Below are 22,633 nucleotides of genomic sequence, written 5' to 3'. Positions count from 1 at the left end.
CCCCCACAGCGCCCCCTGGGGGGAATGGGAGGAAGAGCCTGGGTCATACAGGATGGGGCGTCTGCCTCCCCTTGTGGAACCTCAGGGAAGACCTGGAGGAGGATGTCTTCTCCACCAGCCCTGATTAGTGCCACCCTGGGGAAAGCACAGGAAACGCAGGCAGACAATCTGAGGGGTCCTGAGCAGCTCTGTGAGGGCTCATTGCCACCTCTATAATGGAGCTATGCCACAGAGCTGCTTTCGGGAACCATGAAAGCACCTTGTAAACTGGAAAAGGGCCACCTACATGTTGGCCATTGGTACTATTTTTCTCCTGAGTCCTCATCTCGTCCCCCCAACCAGACCGTGTCAGACACTTCCTCAAGACTCCAAGTCGCCAGGCACATCCTGGGCCTCCAGCAGGCAGCCTGCTCAATGACCTCTGCATGTGGTAATGGACCAACAAACCCCGACTATATGGCTCGTAGGTGACTGCCCTCATGTGGGAGGGAGGGATGCTGAGAGTACCCCTGGCAGAGAAAACAGGGGCACAGGTGGGCCAGCATAAACCTGCTGGCCAACCACTCTCCTCCCATGGGTCCCAAGCCTGTGCCAGGCTATGAAGAGACAGTCAGCAGGAAAGCTGGCTCTGGGACAAAGAGCTGGGCTGCTCAGGTGCCCATAAAGAAGGGGCACGGGGAAGACATTTACAGATGTGGGCAAGGTCCCCAGGGCAGAATAGACCCAGGACAAAACTCAAGGCTCCTCCTTCTTCTCAAAGTGTGGGGTGGACTGGCAAAAGGGCAAGAAGCAAAGGAAGAAGCTTCTAGAAGAGATGAATGGGAGATGTGTTACTCCATCATCATTCACACTCCCATATTCTAGCCACAGACCTAGAGGGAGTGGCAAATAAATAACTTCTAGCAGAAGGGGCCCAGGAATGTTTCATTCACTTATAATACAGTACAGTAATTCAACAGCAATAATAATTAAGAACAGCATTTATATGGCACTTTATTATTTCACAAGCACTCTGCAATTATGGGGGTAATCTCCACAACACCCTGTGATCCCTCACAGACAGGAGACTCAAGCCACAGGGAGATTTAAGTGGCTTATAATAGCATCAACCAAAAAGAGAGAGACAGAAGTTTATATTTTTTTCCATAAAAGATTTAAAAAATCATATGCCCATTTTAAACCTTTCTAAAACACCAGGCTAAGGGACCTCGTATCTTCTTGCCCATGCTGCAAACAGTGGGCCATGTTTCAGTACGCCTTGGAAATGTTCAGTACTTTTCTCTGCTCACTTGGCCCTTTATATCCTTCCCATCCCCCCTATGACTTAGAAGTTCTGCTAAGTATCTAACCCTCATTCCTCCTTCTACTGAAACTTAAGTTCTTTCTTAGGGATCAACAGAAACACATTGCCAAGTTTCCCCTGTGGCATGAGTGAGTGTCCAGCATTCCTCAGGACCTCTTTTTCTCCTCTGTCCATTGGCTGAATGTTCTCTAGGCGGGTAGAGAATACACTGATCACACTCGCTGATTGAGGCCACAGGGACGCAAGGCATATTACAGATCTGCCCTAGTGTCCATCACCCTGCAAAATTCAAAATCTTGACTTCAAGTTTTTTCAAGCAAAAGGATTTTTAGCTTTCTACTGAGTGGGTTGATCATTTTATTCTTGGACAAACTGGCTATCTCTAGCATTCCCTGTGACAGAAATGCACAGGGCTCCCTTGCAGAAGAAAGAAAAAAACCCGGTGGCCCAGCAGTGAATCCTCATTCAGACACTAATAATCTGTATGAATAATTTTTCAACTCATTGCTACTCAGAGCCTCAGTTTCCTGGTGAGCTGAAAGTCCCCACCAGTTTGGAGAGTCTCTGTTTCTCTGATTCCAAGAGGTTGTAAGTGGGGAACTCTCATGAGAAGACACCCCTCTCAACCCTGAGTGAGGGCAGTTGTTTGCTATTTCTTTTACTGCTGGGATTAGAAAGCTCCTGGACATTTCTTTCTGTTGCTAGGCAACTCCAAACAAAGGATGATGGAAGGTAACAGGGCGGGCAAGGGGATGCTCTGATGAACTGGGTACTTCGTCTTTCCCCACCCCTTCCTGAGCCCACCACACCTCATTGGGCCCCTGGTTAACCTGTTTACTCACAATGCGGCTACGTGTGGCATTATCAAAGAAGGTGTCCTTATCCTGGATGTTGTACCTGGAGACACCAAGAAAGCAGAAAATCAACTCATTTTAGTGCCCTTGTCCTGAGGTCTCTGTCACCCAGACCCAGAGAAAACTTTCAGAAAACAGCATAGCAAGATGTAAGACACAGCCACTCACACACACTCACAATGTTTACCCTCCTTCTGACCCAGTAAATCTGAAAACTTATCATAGAAACTGTATCACAGGGAAAATAAATTCAATGGAAGAAACAAGCTCCATAAATAACGTGTTCATCAGTGGAGTTATGTTTAATAAAGTTATGGAGATAAGATGCAATTCCAAAACCTATACAATAAATTATATGCAGCCATTGAAAATTAGGACTATTGAAACTTTATACATAGAAAATATTTAGACTATGATAGAAAAATATTATACTATGATACAGTTTTAAAAACAAAAGAATGTCAAAAAGATTACTGTGTGTGGACAAAGTATGAACAATTACAAAAGAGTATAATTTCAGGGTGTTGGGATTATAACTTTGTTATCAAAGTTTCATTTAATGTTATCACAATGTCATATCAGTTAGATATCAGACTCATGATTATGCAAGGCCTATACCTGTCTAAACTTCAAATATTACCTTCATTAAAAAATAAGACACCTGTGCTTAGGACACTGTCCTAGAGGATACGCAGATGCGTGAGACATGCTCCCAGCCACCCGGGAGCCTAGTCACTGGGATAGGCACTGATGCAGAGTAGAACATGATAATGTGTAGACCGTTGCTATGAAAACTCTGAGGATGAACAGCATATTTTGGTTGGAAAGTTCAGAGAGTTCGTCAAGACTTGAAGGATCACAGAAGCTGAAGGGATGGAGCTGTGTGGGAGTGGCCATTCGATGTCGGGGCTGATATGAAGGAAGGCCCAGGGAAGGGGAGGTGTGGAAGAAACACAGAGTGCAAAAGGAACAGCAGGCCAGGAGGTCAACATGCCAGGTCCAGTTCAGCCATTAAGGCTGGATAGTGTATATCCTTGGACAGACTCTGGACCTTGGTTTCATCTGTATAATAACAGGGTAGTTACATCTGGATGGCCACCTCACCAGGGATTGCAATATTGTGATTTATAAAATACGTATTTTGGTCTTCACTGTTTCTGGCTCATAACTCTCAAAACCTTAGAAATTTCTGAGCAATCAGAGCAATGGATGAATCTTTTGTTATAAAATTTGGTCTCTCGTCCCCAGTTCTTGAAATCACTTCACAGCCATAAAGGTGAAATGGGTATTTGTTACTCATAAGAAGCCCCTCCCCACCACCACTGGGTTTGTCAATGAGGTGACTTTTGGAAAGCACCTCAGGATGGAGGCTGGTTGCCCAGGGAACCAACTGTGAATAGAGGGTTGGAGCTTTTGGTCCCACCCCCTGATTTCTGCAGAGGAGAGAGTGGCTAGAGGTTGAAGCCGTCATTAATGGCCAACCATTTCATCAACCATGCTTATAGACTGAAGCCTGCATAAAAATCCCAGAAGGAGGAGTCTCAGAGAGCTTCCACGTTGGGGAGCTAGAATACGCCCATGTGCTGCTTGTCAGGCTCCAACTCCACAAGGGCAGAACGTCCTTCGTTTGGGATCTCACACTCTGCATCTCTTGATCTGACTGTTGATTTGCATCCTTTAACACAATTTGTAATAAACTGGCAATCTAGTGAATAAACTGGTTTCCTAAGTTTTGGGAGTTGCTCCATCAAATTAATCAAACCCAAGGTCATAGGAACCTCCGATTTATAGTTAGTCGGAGCACAGGTAACAACCTGGACTTGCAATTGGCATCTAAAGGGTGGGGGAGTCATAGGATTGAGTCCTCAGCCTGGGAAATTTGATGCTATACCCAGGTAGATAGTGTCAGATTGGGCCGACACCCAGCTGGTATTGGAGAATTTCTTGGTCGTGTGGGAAAACCCACAAGTACATTGGAATTGGTGACCATAAATGATATCAGAACTGTAGGGAGGGGAGATTCAATGATATGCAAAAAAAACAGCCTATATATGTGTACAGAATCATTAACTAACATGGCAAAGATGGGTAGGAGATGCTATCCAATGACAGCAGAAACACAGCTCCCTGAATGCTCTACTCAAAAGAGACAGATCCTTATATCTTCTCTGCCTTTCCATGCCCCTTCCTCTGTCCCTCTTGCTTAATTCACTCCACATTCCCGATAGTTTTTTATTTTCTCATTTGCTCCTGAAACAGAATGAATGCTTAGCTGCTGCACCTGCCATTTCCCAAACATAATTCCCCTGCCCAAAGGTTTTCCAAACGACCATCTCTGTGAAGAGTTCTTATTCCCTCATCCAGGGTGGGATGTGGGGAGGGGGTCTCCCTAGAGTCAATAAGTACATGAGTAGGCAGCTGAGAATACAAAAATCCAGAATCTTTATTTACCTTCTCTCTGGTTTATCACACTATGTTAAAATCCTGTTAGATTGGGAACTGGACAGAATGAAAACCCACAGAAGATAAACAGGTATATGAGTCGCAAGGTTTATTGTTTGCTCCCTAATTCTCCAACCATCATGCAAAAAAAAACTGAAACAGCAGATTTCCCATAAGCCACTGGACAATTATGCAGGAGGTGCTTGTGGTAATCTCATGTAGGGCAGGAGACACAGGAAATACTTCACCATGAGAGCATGCTTCCTCTCCTCTTTCCCAGGCACAGGGCACTTACTTATGACTGAGCAGCATCTGATTTTCTTTTCCATCCCTCCTCACATCCCTACCCCATAGTTCTAATACTCACAGGTACATTTTCTCCCTGGAGAATGGGTAGGAGAGGTTTTTCATCTTGTTGTTACTGTGTTCTGGAACTCTGGGCTTCAGGGGCGAGCTCAGCTTCTGCAGAATCTCATTGAACTTCTTCGCAATGCAGCCTTCTGATTTGATCTCATACATCTATAAAAGGCAAAGCCACGGGTTTGAAAGGAGGTCACATCCAACACTCAGAGGAGAGTGACTTACCAACCAAAGCTGCATGGGGCCCAGATCCCGTGGAGGGAACCTCTCTGGGGAGAGGAGGAGACTGGGAGAAACAAGAAGCAGGGTCCTTCCCTTTCCCAACTGCTTTCACAATGACTTGGGCTCCGGACTCCCTCTATTTGTGCGAACGGAGGTGACCAGTATAAAGAAATGAGCAAGGAATCCAAACTTTCTATATGACTTTGTAAGAGAAACAGAAGACCCACTATGTGACAGTCACTGTCCTAAAGCATGTTATGCAAATTAGCTCCAATGCACACAGCAACCCAGCTAGATAGACAATATTAGTCTCATATTATAATGAGAAAATTAAGGCTCAGAAAGGTGAGATGAGTCAGCAAAGATCACACAGACAGTTACTGGGTGACACTTTGGATTTAATTTGTGTCAACCTAGCCCAAAGTCTGCACTCCACAACTACGCCATGCCCCTCTGTGATCACATAGCATCACCTTCTCGGTGAGTTCCTTTTAGGAAGTCCCTGATAAATAAGTGTGCTTTCATAGTACAAAACATCTAATGAGTATCTGCCTTGAGTAAGACACAGAGTTAGTACCAAGATAATCCCTGGCATTCATAATTCATACAGCTTTCTGTCATGGACAGAAGACTTTTGCATTTGTTACAGCTTTTGGTCTTTCTAACTTTCAGATGTAGTCACTGAGACACAGAGGTTGTACTCGTAGCAAAGCTGTGATGGACTGATAGCCACAAATTCTTTTTACCCAAATTCTCCTTTCACAGGTGGCATCTCTATTCCACCCCCTTACATCTGGGTAGGCTCTATGGCTGGCTTGACCAGTCCAGCAGAAGTGACACTCTGCCGCTTTCCTCCTTTAGGAAGAGGCGCAGCTCTGTCTTGGTCTGCCTTGGTCTCCTGAAGCCCTGAGCCACCTGTAGGAAGTCTGCAGAGAGGCCTCAGAAAGGGAAAGGGCAGGGCTGAGCCAGCGTCCCGGCTGCCCTCGTGCCCAGCCCAAGCCAAATACCACCAAGCGACCTCAGTCGACACCACATGGAGCAGAAGAATCACCCGACCCAGCTCTGCTCAAGTTGCTGACCAAAAACTTATAACATAGAATAAAATGACCATGTTTTAAGTTACTTAGTTTGGGCCAATTTGTCATGCTGCAATAGATAATTAGAACAAGAGCCGACATCCAGATCTTCGGACTTGAAAGCGGGTTTTCTTCTCCATCATGATATCCTCAAGTTGCTTAAATCTACACGGGCAGTAAAACGTGAATGGAATACTTATCAGATAGACAGAGATGAAAGCCACAGAAGACATACAACGTGCTTTGAGGGTTCAAAGGAAGGAGACAGCACATCCAGTTGAGGAATCAGAAAAATGTTTTGTAGAGAAGGAGTAGCATTTTGGTTGGAAATTTTAACAGGAAGATAACCTTCTTTTGTTATCAGTTTGTTCTCTAATATAATAATGATAAGTTGGGGGAAGGGAAAGAGCCACCCCATTTAACAACTGGAACATAACCACAGTTTATTTCTTCTAATAAATTTTTCTATGCATTTTGATTTAATTTCAGTTATAAAGTTAACACAGTTCCAGTAAACAGACAAACCCAAGCCATGTAAGTATATTAACTAAATGTCAAGTTTTCTTTCTCTTTCAACCCAATCCTCTCCAGAAAGAAAAAATACAATTTAAGCATATTTTATCCTGACTCTTTCAGAAATACATGCATAGCTAAATCCCTTTCTGAACTGTGATTATATTTCACATCTTGTTCTATAACTTGCTTTTTTCACTCAGCAAAAGTTTACCGATACATGTTTTTCCAACATGTATTCCATAGTGCACATGAATCCTAATTCGTTTATAGTCATTTCCCTCGTGATGGGCATTTATCTTATTTACTATGCATAGGTTATCTTACTTGATCACATTTCTATTAACATGGCCTTATAAATACTTGCAATGAATAAGGCTTGAACAGATATAGGCAAAGATATCCCAGGTAAACAAAAAAGTAGAAAAGTTCAAGTTGGGCTGCAGAAGGGTTAAATGGCCTGGTTTGTTTGGAGCACGAGGTTCTGATGGGGACGTAGTGACGGTCATGGCAGAAAGGCAAACTGAGACCTGTGCACAGACACCCTGCTGCACAGGGCACTGGGAAGTCAGCACAGAGTTCAAACAATGACAGACCCAGAGTGGGGCTGTGTAAGAAGCAGCAGCAGCCAGCTTTCTGAAACAAGGAGACTGTTTATTTCTAGGTGTACATACCACTTAGGAAGCATCTCCTTTGTGCCTGGCCCTTGATACACATTAGCATTAATCTGAAAGACATACTGCAAAGCCAAGAGAAGTTAAGTGTCTCAGTCAATGTCACACAGATAGTACAAGCCAGATAACTGCTGGGGCATTTGAACCCCCAGGCAAAGCCTGGTTTTTAACGGCTTTATTCTCCTGCTTCATTTGCTAAAACATGAATTATCATGGTGAAACAAGGACGTGCAATTTATAATATTGCCTCAGCTAAACCTCTCTTTCACATATATTGGTCACTGCAATGCAAAGAGCCCACCTTCCAGGCACCTTTGGGCCTCCAGGGATGGGGTCAAAAAGATGTTATCTTAGTGCATGAGTCATTGGTCATTTAGGGCAGGTTCTGACCAAGCACGAACCCTGCACTGAGACTGCAATGATGTGTTAATATACCCATAATCATGTGTTTTTAATGGCATATGCATGGAAATTAAGGTTTCAGAGCAGAAGGGAAGCTGATGAACTCTGTCTGCCAGATGGCTTGGAATGACAGACTCAGACTGACCAAGGGCTTTTTTTCTTTGTCTTCGTCTCTCTATATCCACTTCTGGTTTCCTAATCTAAAGAGCCTTCAACTACAGCAAGAACTGGTCTTCTCGTATCTTCTCTTGCTGAGGGGTGCCAAAACTAACAAATAAAAATACAAGAGGGCCAGTTAAATTTGAATTTCATATAATCAAAAAATAATTTTTTAGTGTAAGTATGTCCTATGCAATATTTGGGACATACTTATACTTAAAAACTATACTTAGAGCCCTGGCTAGGTGGCTCAATTGCTTAGAGCATCATCTTGTACACCCAATGGTTATGGGATTGATCCGTGGCCAATGGTCAATGTTGAATCATTTTCTCTCTCTCTCTCTCCCCCCCCTTTCTCTCTCTCTCTTTCTCTTCCTCTCTGTCTAAAATCAATGGGCATGTCCTCAGGTGAGGATAATACAAGACCAACGCTCTTGTACAACACTTATACAAGAACAACAATAATTTTAAGTATAAATATGTCCAATATTTGGGACAAATTTATACTAAAAAACTATTCATTGTTTATCCAAAATTTGCATGTAACTAGGCATCTGTATTTTACCTGACAACCCTACTCTGGTCCACCTCTAATTCATTCCCCACATTGGAGCCAGACTGATGTTTCTGAAGCAAACATCTGAGCATGTCTCACCTCTCTGGGAAGGGTCTTCAACAGTTTCCCATTGCTCTTACGATAAAAAACCAACATTCTTAATTCAGCCCTTAGAACTCTGTAGAAGTCTCCACATTGTATTTCATGGGCCCAAATGCCTCTTCATCATAGCCCCTATCAGTCATAATTTTACATTTATTTGAGTGATTATTTGATTACTGTCCAGCTGCCTTCCCAAAGCATAATCTCCATGAAGGCAAGATACTGTCCCAACTGTTCCTTGGCTTTGAATGAATGAATGATAAATCTCTGGGGAACCGGCATTAAATGATAGCAGTCACTGCCACTGGAGGAGCCCAGGCTGGGGACAGAATATCCATGAGGTAATAGACCTTGATAACAATAAACCAGGCTGGAGACAAAAAGCCTAAAGCCTCTGTCTGGCTGCAAGGCTTCCCTTCCTGTCCTCATCAACTGCAAGGGCTCTCAGGAGCCCAGCCCTGGCAGAGGCCAAGAATGCCTGTACTCAGTTGGTGCAAATTAATAATCCAGTAACTGTCTCAGGGCCTTGTTCTGGAAGAGGGGTAGTTAAGAACCTCTCAGAAGTTCTTGACCTTCATCGTGGTAGTGTATCTGGAAGAGCTCCCTAGAGAAAAAGGCCAAACTGCATGGGCATCTGCCGTATGTCTTTAGAGGGACCAGGAATGGGACAGGCACAATTTCTGACTTTTTCTTATTATTATTATTAACAGACTAATTCACTTTGTTTTTTATATAAAATTTTGAGGGGGCCACAGCTGGAGCCTGGGTCATCTGCACAGAAACTCTGGTGTGGGTCTTTACAAGATGGTCAGTGGATTCCTGATAGGGAGACTTGGTGAACACGGTCTCTTTCCAGAGGTTGGGGGTGAGAATCTGTAGATCTTAGATGTGGCATCAAAGGCGGCCTTGGCAAAGTTGCCCAGGGTGGCAGTACAGCCCCCTTGAGGTGTAGCAATCACCACTAGCAACCATCAGCAACAGCTTCTTGGGCACAGGGACTGAGACAATCACAGTGCCCCTGGGGGCATGAATGAGGTACACCAACACAGAGCCACAGTGCCTAGTCACCTTGCAAGGGACAGACAGCGTGGTTTAGAGAGACCAGGAGTGGGGCCAGCTCAAGTTTTGACTGTTTCTTGATAGAGGGTGCTCCAAATCACTGAGAGTAATATTGTCTTCCCTCAGGAAAAAACACAGAAGGAGCAGCACACCAGCATCCCACCAGATACCTCAAGGTAACATTTGCTCCCCAGCCATGACTAAAGCCCTGCATAAACATGCCCAGGCTCAAATACCATGGCCGACTCATGTTGGAAAGAGATTTCCCAGACTTCAGGACTTTGGGGAGATAGATTCAGACACACATGCACAATAAAACATGGATGGATAGCCCTGTGGCACCATGCCATGGACACTACACTTGGAGGACAACGGACCTGCTTCCTACCTCCATACCTTTGCACCTGTTGCATCTATTCCTAGCACTTCTCCCTCCTTTGCTGCCTGGATTACTCTTTTTCCTTCACCACTAGGTTCAAGCATCGGCTTTTCCAGGAAACCTTGCTTAGCCGCCCACTCCCTGTCATGCTTCCTTAGTACCCTGTGAAAGAGTACCTGTGTCATAAAGTTTGTCACGTTCTTCTCTTATTCTCAGTCCACCCATCTGTCTCCCCAACAGGATATGGACTTCTAGAGAGAGCAAGGACCATAGTCTGTGTGCTAGGAACACAATAGCATCTATTGATTGAACAACCTGGGTCCTGGCCCTCGTTGATACAAACTAGCTGTGTGACTTTGGGCAAGTCACTCTCCCTCGCGGGTCTGTCATTTCTAAAGAGAGAACTGGGGAACTCTCACTTTCCACAGTTCTGCTATGATGGAGAAACAGGGACCAGATTTGCCATACCTGAAATAACCAAAACATTCAAAAAATATGAGATGATGGTTTCTGTGGTTTAAATGTTTGTCTCCCCCCCCAAAAAAATTTATATATTGAAATTCCAATCCCCATAGTGATGGTATTAGGAAGTAACATCTTTGGAAGGTAATTAGGTCATGAGGGTGGGGTCCTCATGAATGGGATTAGTGTTGTTATAAAAAAGATCCCACTAGCCCTGGCTGGTGTAGTTCAATGGATTGAGCACGGGTCCGTGAACCAAAGCATTGCCGGTTCGATTCCCAGTCAGGGCACATATCTGGGTTGAAGGCCATGTCCCCAGCAGAGGATGTGCAAGAGGCAACCACACATTGATGTTTCACTTCCCCTCTTTCTCCCTCCCTTCCCCCTCTAAAAATAAATAAGTAAAATCTTTAAAAATAAAGACTTACAGAACTATATAAATAAATAAATACCCCACAGAGCTCCCTAGCCCCTTCTATCACATGAAGACACAGCAAGAAGGCATCAGCTATGAACCGGGCAGAAAGCCCTCACCTGACCATGCTGGCACCCTGGTATCAGATTTCCTGCTTCCAGAATTGTGAGAAAAAAAATATCTGTTGTTTATAAGCCACCAAGTCTATGGTATAGTCTTATAGCAGCCTGAACAGACTAGGACAACAGTTTTCCCATACCAGAGAGCAGGAGTTCCTGGGAGACGGAAACAAACAAGGTGAGTCTGTGATTGCTCCAGCTCACTGTCTTGAGAGAGGTTCTGGGCCACGATGCAGGAAAGGGAAACGGGTGGAGGCCCCCAAACTCCCTGAGCTGCAGAGACAAACTATAAGTCTGGGGAAACAAAAGCAACTATAGTTCATAGGACAAAGTGCCCGAGAGAAAGAACTTCACAAAGAACCTAAGAGATCTGCAGAGGGTCCCCCTGAGAATTTGGCAGCATGGGCCTAAGAAAACTGCCCACAACTGAAGGGATTGGGAATAGCACCTATTCCCACCAGCGAGAATGGAAAATCTCATTATTGCCAGGGCAGTGGGTAGAGAACTCACACAGCAGTGGGGGGAATTAGCCTGAGACTGAGCGCTGCTGCAGACCCACCTAACAAATCATAACAGAGAGGACTGGACTCAAAGGCTCTTAAAGCATTGTCCATATCTAACACTCCACAGCTTTAACCATTTCATGAAAAAGACACCTTCATTCACAGCACGAACATTTCTCGCCACTGCCTACAGGCCTGGCGCTGAGCTTGGTGGCTGAGTGTCCTAAGTGCAGGAGAAGTACAAAGACGACGATGCAGCCTTCCATAGACAGAACACTTTGCGATGGATCCAGCCCTTCCATGCTCACCATTTCATCGGGGCCCACAAAAGCTCTGCAAGGTGTGCCTGTCAAGTAGCATTAGCACTGCGATTTCACAGATGGGAACACTGAGACTTGGAGGGGCGAGGTAATTGCTAGAGTTCATGGTGAAACCAGGCCTGGAACCCACGTTTCCTGACTCCCCATCCAGACCTTTTCCTTAAACCTTTGAAACTTAGAAGGGCTCTCCATGGTCCCCTGAGAAGGAAGCAGACCAGAGCTCCCTTTCGGCCCCCACCAAACCCAGCAGCCTGGGCTCTCCTCTCGTGTTCAGCAGGATCCAGGAAAGGCACCCGATCCTCTTTATTATTATTAATACAATCAGCAGCGGCATCGTTATTACTGTTATTCTTGGACATCAGAGAATTATGAACATCCTCAGAAATGGCAAGACACATGTTAGCCAGCTGTTCCCCATTATGCCCTCCCTGGGTACACGATACGCCTTTCATGTGCTTAAAATCATAAATAATTTTTAAAGTATGTTGCTCTTATTTTTTATTCCAGGGCTCCAATGTGGTTCTCATAAAAGCTCACTTTGGCCTCATTGTCACAGTCTAAGAGGTTTACTGAGATTCCTTCTCTTCTTACTTCTTTTTTCCCCTTGTCTCGCTCTGTCTCTCCCCTCCAGAGGGGCACAGCAGTGTGGTCTGAGGACTGATTTGTTTTTTTTTTCTACGTTGGAATCACGTCCCTGTCTGGGATGCAAGCCTACAGGGACATATACATGTTACTGTCCTCATTTTACAGATAAAGAAACTGAGGCCCAGAAAGTTTTACTAACATGCCCGATGACCCCAAAGATCAAGAAAGAGGTGTAACAACATGGCATATAAGCAATATGATCTTGATTACCCATGAGTCACCTAGCTATAGTGACCTAAGAGGGTCTCTCTCTCCAACTGGCAGGAAAAGTCAGCAGGAAGAACACAGGCAGGCTGAAAGACGCAGAGAGGGAGCCCAGCGGTGCACAGGTGTGCTGCTGACACCCCACAGCCCAATAGGCATTAATTCGGATTATCTGTTGCTTTGAATTTATTTGTGCTTTCCTCTGCTCCTCCAATCACTGGATGCTTGAGGGTCAATCTCCCTCATTTTGAGAGGCTGAAGATTATCATCACACCCACCTACTCACCTTTAATATCAAAAGGCTCATATGCACAAAGAAGTCACTAGTGTAGAAGGTGGCCCCACGAGCCACTGGCTGGACAGGGGTGGAAGTCTGTGGGCTAAAGAAGTCATAAAGAAAAGAAGCTAAAGACGCAGCAGAATTTGTCCACTGTGGTCCCCACTGCGGCCTGAGAGGGCAGAGGGAGGAACTCACGCACACATGCAAGCACAGGACCAGACCTGGGAGCTCCATGCACAAGCACACTGACCCTTGCGAGTGAGTGTCAAGCTATTCACCAATCAAAGGCAAACAGCACCAAGCGCTGCTACGATCAGCTGCGTTCTAGAGCCCGAAGGCAGACTGTGCACACCAAGAACAGGGGCTGATCAGTGTCTCCATCCCCACCTGTGCCCACAGGTCAGTTTCCTGTCTGCAGCACTGCAGAATGTAGACAGTAAGGTAGTTACAAAACACACACTCTCTGATGTCTAACTCTGCCCTCATGTATGGTTTTTAATTCTGTTTCGGCAAGTCTTCTACACATGAATGAATGTTTGTTGGCTTTAAAACATGGGATAAAGTCCAAACTATTTACATGGCTGACTGGGCCCCTACAAGCTGTGCCTCCTGCCTCCCCGCAACCCCAACCCCAACAGCCTCTGCCCGTGGTGTCTCTGCCACACGCACACCGGCCTCCTCTCTGCTCCTGCCCAGGCCAGGGCTTCCCTACCTGGGGCTGCAGGGCAGGGCCTTCCCTCCTCTGGCCAACTCCCACCCCCCAGCCCTCTGGCCTCAGCTCAGATGGTGCCTTCCTTCACCCTGCCCCTGCTGCCACCTAAACCAGTTCCCTCCCATTGGCTCTCTGTCCACTCTGTTCTTTTTCTTCTGTGGGTGCCTCCCAGCTCATAACCAGCTAACCTCTGACTTCTGAATCCTCAACACACTGAAGCCACGTGAAGCCAGGGCCTGCTGCCATCCCCACTGAGTCACCAGCCCTCAGCAGAGCATCTCACACACAGTGATATGCAATAAATGGTCATGGATGGATGGATGATGGATGGACGGACGGACAGGTGGATGGAAAATGTGAACTTCCAAAGGGCCATGAACCCTTACACACAACCAAGCCCCATTCTAGCTACAATTAGACTCTTCCGACATGTGTTTTGCTTACAAAAGGGACTAATGAGGACCCAGATTAGGTGTGGCTACTATGGGGCATGTGCCACTCTGCTGCCACTTCCCCCGCTTGCAGCATTCCTCCCCAAAGCCCTTGGGTGGAGCCTCGGGACCCATGTCAGCATCACTCTCCAGCAAGCCACCTCTGATGGATTAAGATTGCTGTGGGTGACCCATTCTCTCACTCGTTAACAAATGCTGATTCAGTGTTTGCTCTGTGCTAGGCCCTGTTCTAGGTGCTGCCAAAGCAGCCCAACAAAATGCCTACCCTCCTGGGGCTGCCAATGTAGTGGGAATACAGACAACAAACAAAGACACAAACATGTGACTCAGTACTGGGTAGCTGAGCAAAGCACAAGAGAAAGGGATGGACAGTGGTGGGGGAGCCTGCCTCACACAGGGGGGCTGGGAGGCCCGTCTGAAGAGGGGACATTTGAGCTGAGGCTCTGGGGAAGTGAGGGGTACCTGGAGAAGGTCTCCAGGCAAGAGGAAGGACGAGCAAAAAGGCCCTGAGATGGAAACATGCTTGGCATTTTGCAGGAACAGAGGAGCTCGGTGCGGCTGGAGGAAAGCAAGCAAGTCAGGGAGTGGTGGGAAATCAGTTTCAATACCGGAGGTGGCAGATACAGACTCTGGCACAGACACGGTCATCTCTGGCCCCTCGCTGACTCATAGCCCTTTAATGCCCGTGGCAGGAATCACGAAACACCCTCGGGGTGGACCTCGCCCCAGCCGCAAAACAGATCGTGTCACCAGTCCCACCTGGCCTTTGCGCTGAGCTCCCCTTCTCCGTGCTCTCACCCACCAGGTGCAGGGAACATTTACTGAGTTCTCTGGGTGGGTGTGGTCAAGGTCACTGGTTTGTAACATGTGCCGATTTCTATGGTATAAACATAGAAGCCCCCACTTTTATCTACAGATGATATGTCCCAAGTCCCCCAATGCATGTCTGAAACCACGCAGAGTACCAAGCCCTAGGTATACTCTGTTTTTTCTTATACATACTATAATAAAGTTTAATTTGTAAATTAGGCATGGTACAAGATTAACAACAATAATAATAAAACAGAACAATTATAACAATATAATGTAATAAAAGTTATATGAATGTGTGTGTGTGTGTGTGTCTCTCTCACACACACACACACACACACATCCTGAGAAGACCAAGTCATCAATGGGCAGGGAGTGTATGCAGTGTGGAAACGCAGGACAAAGGGATGATCTGTGTGCCAGGTGGGATGGAGCAGGACAGCGTGAGATTTTATCACATGACCCAGAACCATGTGCAATTTAAAACTTATGAACTGTCTATTTCTGGAACTTTTCATTTAATGTTTTTGGGCTGTAGTTGACCATGGATAACCGAAACCATGGAGAGCAGAACTGTGGGTAGGCAGCACTGCTGCATGCCCACCACGCAGAGTAGTATCAATCTCAAGGTATCAATGGCGTAAGAGCCAGCTTCCAACATTCCTGAAGATGTAACAATCCTATCTTGAGCGCCGTTATGAGCCAGCACATCTGCTTACCCAGTTCTTACTGGGTAAGAAGGGCTCTGCCCATGAGTCCCTAATGCCAGAAGCTGACTGACCCTGGCTGCTCCTCTGCCTCTCCCCTCCTGCCAGCCCTTTCCCATACACCCACAGGGCATCCATGGCCCAGCTGGGCAACCATGGAAAGTGACCACATGTCCCTGTTACTCAGGACACTCTGGGTTTACCACTGTGTCCTGGCGTAGTTAACAATCTTTCTTCACTCCCAAAAGCTGCCCCCCTTGGGGGATGAATTCAATGGTCAGCCTATCCACTGCCCTTTGCTCTCAGCCCCACCGGCACTGGGTCCAGTATCTGGGTCCCAGCGAGCCCCAGCCTGGCCTGTGCTACCCCAGTATAAGCAGACATGAGTGAGGCTTTTAAAAAGAAAACCACCACTCCTATTTCAATATTTTTTAACCATGAGTCTAAAAGCAACCTAATTAAAAAATCAAATTCAGTTCCCATTACATTTTCAGCTTCACTGTTAACAAAAGGGCCATCACATTCTCGCATCTCCAGCTCCACCGTGGCCTCCCCAGGCCTGTATGCATGTCCTGAACACGGCCGCGTGCCGACTCGGGCTCTGTGCTCAGACCGCAGCACTGAGGTGGCACCAATTACTTTTCCTGATTTTTGACGATGAGGAGAATTACAGAAAACAAAAAGAAAAAAAAGAATAAAAATTCCAAGTATTCTGCACTCTTTCCAGCCGATTTAAATAGCAATCAAAGAGTATGCACCAAAAAGCCCATAATATATCAAATATAAACCCAAATCCTCTCAGCTGTGCCTCTATTAAAAACAAATGTTTGGGAACAGGCAATGACAACAGGGGGAAGGCCCCACCTACAGCCAACCTTATGGAAACAGCAAGAATCCTGGTTCATTTAAAAATTATTGATGATAACAACAAAAGGAATCTGCCCAGCAAGCCGTTCTGAAGGCTGAGTACACAGTGACCCTCTGCCCAAGACCCAGGCTCTGCGAGTTCTCCGTCCTTAACAAAACTCATGCAATCTCTCCTGCTTTTTACTTTCGGGTCACCAGGGAGGATTCACTCAACCATCACAACAGCACTAAATCGCCACCTGATAAAAGAAGGAGTCGGTCAGGGTGAGGAGGCAAAAGAGTGTCTCTCCCATTTGTGAATTTCTGCGTGGAGCTGAAACCCCTGCTATCCTGCCGAGGATCACAGCCACAAGGAGATCCTAGGGCTGGGGGAGCAGGAACTATTTGGCATCCATCAGTCGGGCCCTCTGGTATTTACTGAGTGTCTGTCAGTTACGCAACACCGTACCAGAGTTTACAGGGAATACCCAAGTAACATAAACTACAGTTTCTGCTCCTGGGGGGTTATGGTACATTTGGAGACACATGAGTAAAGTGCCCAAAGCAGTTAAATAAAAACTAACAGATAAGAAAACTGCTGACTGTAAGTAGAGGCAACATCAGCTCAGCTAAATAGACAGAGGAGGGGCTAGGAGGGCAGTGAGATTGGGGGGAGTGGGGAGAACAAAGGGTGAGTGTCTTTGCTGTTTACTATTTATCTAGGGAGGATGGTGAGATTGTCTGTTTGAGGACCAGAGGCAAATAGTTAAGGCATCTGAAAAGGTCCCGTCCCTGAGAAGAGTCAAGTATTCTGCTTTGGACGAGAGTCTAAATCAGGGAGCTGGATGTGGGCTCCACAGCAAGCACACTTTGGAGAAGAGCAGTCCAGCACGTGACAAGAGCTCAGAGAAAACCGGTGACCAGCCAGCCTCAGGGTTCCTCTGGGGCAGCCCAGGCAAGAGGCGGGCATCCACAGACTAAGTGCACTCACTGCGTCGTTCGCAACACAGCGTTGAGGGCGTGTGGAGGGCGGCACCTTTGCTCTGAGAGAGCTGAATGAAGTCAGAGTGAACAACCCCCAAAGGTTACCTGTCCCCAGCTCTCTCCGCTAACATCAGTATCAGGGAGAAAATGAACACATTCACAAACTGTCATTTGGCTTGCATGTGAACCACAACATTTTAAAGCCATTACAGAGAATTTAGGTTCTAACCTCCTTACTTTGCAGATGAGAAAGCTACAATCCAGGACTGTTAAATAACTTAATGAGCTACTCTTTGACACTGAAAAAATAAAAATCTAAGTGTGTTAGTTCTGCCAGTCCAGGATAACTTAATCTAGGGTGGAGGTTCCCAAAGTATGTTCTGCAGACCACTGGTTCCCAGGATACCTGCTAATATACCCATTCATAACAGATCAGTGTTCAGCAGGAAACAAAATGAACAAAATGAAGCCCTGGCTGGCATAGTTCAGTGGATTGAGCGCGGGCTGCAAATCCAAGTGTCACAGGTTCGATTTCCAGTCAGGGCACATGCCTGGGTTGCAGGCCATGACCCCCAACAACCGCACATTGATGTTTCTCTCCCTCTCTTTCTCCCTCCCTTTCCTCTCTAAAAATAAATAAATAAAATCTTTTAAAAAATGAACAAAATCAAACTATTTTCTTTATTGCAAGGCTTTTCAGAACTTTCAGTTGGTCAGATAAGTTGTAATAATTAGAATTTCTAGAGTTTGTTAGATTATGGAATCATGGGGAGGTTTTGCTAAAACAAAAGACTGTATTATTCTACAGTTTATGCTTTGAGAAATTCTGTTCCAGACTGTGCTCCCTCTGGCCCTAGTTGTGGATTCTTAGGTAGAGTGAGATGGTAGAAGCATGACTTGGGAGCCAACAACAATGACTTTGAGTCCTGGATCTAAACCCTTTTGTGTGACCTTAGGTAAGTTTATTAACCTCTTTGAATCTCAGTTTCCTCATCTACAAAAATGAGACAAGGCTAGAACCTACCTCACATTGTTATTGTGAAGATTTAAAAAAATGCTTATCGAGGAGCACAGCACATAGGAAGCATCAGCGATCTTTAAAACAATTTAATTATCTACTTATCAACTTATATCTTTGGTTACTAGTTTTTCCTTATTTTAAGGTATTTATTTTGTTTTGATTTACATTGTTCAGAGTGGTTTTATGAACCTTTCTCTTTAAAATATAAAATATAGGCAAGCTTTAAAATACACTAACATGCTTCTTTTACAGATACCCTTCACTAAAGCAGAAGTTTTATTTTAATAAAACCAATGATAATCTTTAGAAACAGAAGCATACATGAGAAAATAATTGTTGAGATAAACAAGCAGCTTTTCTTAGTCACACTGCATATCCTTCCACCATCCGTGCTAAAGTGAGCTCTCCCAAGACTCTCCGATCTCATCAAAGTAGGAACAGAATGTGCAGTAGATACGACACGCCAAGGTCATACAGGCGAGGACGCCTGCACAAAGACTCCTGTAGACATCCCCAAAACCCAGCATCAAGAAGTCAACAAGCCTGTTTCGAGCAACCTTAGACGGAAAGTAGATTCTTGGGATACAGAGCAAGCCACCAAGCCTACCAGTGCTCCAGGTCTTGAGTTGTCTGTTTCTTGCGCTCTGCCCAGAGGAAAAAGGTATTCATTTCCTAGGGCTGCCATAACAAATTACCACAAACTGGAGTGGAAGGGTGGTCTTGAAACAACATGAACTTACTCTGTCATTGCCGTGAAAGCCCCAAATCTAAAAGAGAGGTGTTGGCAGGGCTGTGCTTCCTCCCACAGCTCTAAGGATAAGAGCTTCCTTGCCTTTTCCAGCTTATGATGGCCCCAGGCAGTCCTTGGCCTGAAGCGACATCACCCCAATCTCTGCCACTGTCTTCATACGGAGAAGATATGCATTGTCTATGCGTCTGAAAACTCTTTCTACATTTCTCTTAGGGTAGATTCATTGGATTTGGGTGCACCCTAAGTCCAAGATGACCTTATCTTGAAATCCTTGGCTAATTATGTCTGCAAAGACCTTCTTTCCAATGATCCATAAGATCACAGTCCCAAGTCCCAGGGTTGAGGTTTGGACATACATTTTTGGATGCCATGTGGTAGGTTGAATGGTGAATGGCAGCAGAAAGAAAGAAGGAGCTCCTACCCTTTGCAACAGCATGGATGGAACTGGAGAGCATTATGCTAAGTGAAATAAGTGAAAGACAAATACCATATGATCTCACAAACAGGATCATGGGCCTTAAAAGTACAAGTCCTGCAATGGTTAATTTTTTTGTCTCAACTTAACTGGGACAAGGGGTGCCCATATGTTCTGGGTGTGTCTGTGCAGGTGTTTTTGGATAAGATGAACATTTGAATGAGTTGGACCGAGTAAAGCAGGTTGCCCTCCCTAATGTGGTGGGCCTCGCCCAATCAGTGGCATGCCTAAGAGGAACAAAAAGACTGACCCTCCCACTAGCAAAAAGGGGCCCTGCCTGACTGTGACTGCCTGCTGAACTCAGATATTGATCTTTTCCTGCCTTTGGGCTCACACTGAAGCACTGGCTCTTCTCGGTTCCTGAGCCTGCCAGCATTTGGACTGGAGCTCTCACCATTGGCTCTCCTAGGTCTCCTGACTGGCAATCGCAAACCTTGAGATTTCTTAGCCTTCCAAATCACTCGGGACAATTCCTTATCAGACATACTTAATGCACACGTGCACACATCCCGTTGGTTCAGTTTCTCTGGAGAACCCTGACTAACACAAGCTTCCCATCTGGACCAGAAGTGGGGTGGACACCATGCACGCGGAGGCTCTTCCTGTGGAACTTTTGCAAAAACCACAGTTATCAAATCAGAATCTCCAGAGAGACAGTAATACTCATCTGAGAATGACTTCCAATAATTGACAAAACTTAAGGAAACTAATATTTCCCTCTTAAGGAGCCATTCAGGCTAATAAATGTCAAGTTTCTTTGCTTTTTAACTGGAATTATATTAGTTCAGTAAGGTAACACCAATTTTCTCACATTGACCAGTGGCAGTTATATGTGTTTCAGTTAATGGAAAAGAGAAGATAAATTATTGCTTAATATTTGACATTTAGTAGATTAAAATATTTCAAAACATGGAATGCATGGAGAGAGTTAAGGTATGATTGGTATTTTTGATCTAATCTTTACCTTTGAAATAAGTTAGCATATCAGAAATTTGCCTAGGTTATTTTGTAGTACATGCCTCTCTGAAATACAGTTCAACGTTACATCCTCAGTTTGTATCCAGAATCAATTAAGAAATGGTTATATTAGATCAAAAAAGTATGGTACATTTACACAATGAAATTCTATGCAGCAGAAAGAAAGAAGGAGCTCCTACCCTTTGCAACAGCATGGATGGAACTGGAGAGCATTATGCTAAGTGAAATAAGTGAAAGACAAATACCATATGATCTCACCTTTAACAGGAACCTAAACAACAAAACAAAGAAACAAGCAAAATATAGTCAAAGACACTGAAATAGAGGACAGACTGACAGTGACCAGAGGGGAGAGAAGAGGGAATTTCAGGGGAGAATGGGAGGGGATTACAGGAACAAATATAAAGAACACATGGACAAAAACTAGGGGGGGTGGAAATGGGAGGGAGGTGGAAAAGGATGGGTGGGTGGGCTGGGATGGGATGGGAGTAAAGGACAGAAAAATGTACTTGAACAATGATTAAAATAAAAATAAAAATAAATTTTAAAAAGAAATGTTTATACAAAGAACATTCCAGCACCTTACATGAACTCATTACTGAAAATATGTCCCCTGTATTATTCATGTCTTTTAAATAACAATTATGCTCTATCAACAGGAAAAATTTGCCTCCTCTGACAAAATAGATGCCATTCCTATAGACTGTGTGAGCCACAGCCCTTTCTGCCTTGACTACCAGGAAACTCAGAATGAAATCTGACCCACTTGCTTTAATCACCATTGCTTTTTATTTGAGTTTCCATTATTTCCCTATATTTTCCTACTTCCTCCTCAATTACATAATTCTTTTTTTAATGTGCCCTTTTAAATGGTCCATTTGTATTTATGCTTTTGATTGTAATCCATCTCCAGTCCTGTTTTGGGAAATGAGCTAAGATATGAATCAACCCTAAATTCATGGGGGCAGAGCCAGGAGTAGAACTCAAGGTCTCCACTCATCACACCTGTTGCCTGTCCTTTGAAATGAGCACCTTCAAGCTGTCCCTCCTGTGCTGGAGGGGGCCTGCTGGCTTTCCCAATGACTGCACTGCAGACACCGCACATGGAGCCGTTATGTTTATGGACACCCTAAGGACCCATGCTGTAGGAAACAGAAATCCCCCAGCACATAGTCCAAAGGCCATCTGTTCCAGCCTCTCCACTGACTCCGCGTCTGGGCTTCTGGCTGCCTTGGCCGATGTAAGGGACTCGGCCTGTCCCCCCACCCCCACCCCAACACCACAGATGTTGGCTGTGAAAGGAAAGAGCAGAAAGGAGCAGCCCCAGTCTGGTGCCAACTGTGCTGCCCAGCACATCATATGCGAACAACTATACCAACGACAGTGACAATAGCAGTTATCTTATGTTGCATTGCCTCTATGCTAGGCAGCCTAAACACACCGTCACTGCTCCTAACAACAGCTCTCAGTGACATTTATTACTCCTGGTTTGGAGATGAGAGGAGCTCTGAGCCTAGTTGCCTAAAAAAGGTATGACTTGCTGGAAGTTAACAGCATCTACTTGCATGGAAAGAACTCAAAAGCTAAAGTCCTCATAGGCTCCTGGGGACAGCATGCATGACCCCTATGATATTACTCACTCTATTAATAATAGCTACAAAAGCTTTGACAAGATTAGACAAAAGTGATTTTCACCCATCCCAGACATGTCACTTCGCAATTTAGTGGACTCTGGCTGGATTAGCATGGTTTTGTTGATAAAAATGGGGTTGGTTATCTCCCCCTCAACCATTCCTGGCCTTGTCTCCGCTGCAGGCAGCACTTGGAGAATAAGAGAATGGTAAAAGG

The 22,633-nt window shown here is 45.2% G+C and overlaps 1 protein-coding gene across 7 annotated transcripts in view; it reads right to left on the bottom strand.

Annotated features, from left to right (window-relative positions):
• The window catches only part of ANO2 (anoctamin 2), a 318,934-nt gene that overhangs the window by 213,494 nt on the left and 82,807 nt on the right, over positions 1-22,633 (bottom strand). For all 7 annotated transcript variants that reach the window (XM_036019420.1, XM_036019422.1, XM_036019421.1 and 4 more), the window contains 2 exons: positions 4,967-5,118; positions 2,146-2,200 (listed from right to left, as the gene is read on the bottom strand). In XM_036019420.1, the coding sequence (XP_035875313.1) occupies positions 2,146-2,200; positions 4,967-5,118 (207 nt within the window). The remainder of the gene's footprint in view (positions 1-2,145; positions 2,201-4,966; positions 5,119-22,633) is intronic.

The sequence above is a fragment of the Phyllostomus discolor genome, chromosome 2, assembly GCF_004126475.2.
Source record: "Phyllostomus discolor isolate MPI-MPIP mPhyDis1 chromosome 2, mPhyDis1.pri.v3, whole genome shotgun sequence".
In the NCBI taxonomy this organism is placed as follows: domain Eukaryota; kingdom Metazoa; phylum Chordata; class Mammalia; order Chiroptera; family Phyllostomidae; genus Phyllostomus; species Phyllostomus discolor.
The sequence above is the reverse complement of the archived record's forward strand: the minus strand, read 5'-3'. Positions and strand labels throughout refer to the sequence as shown.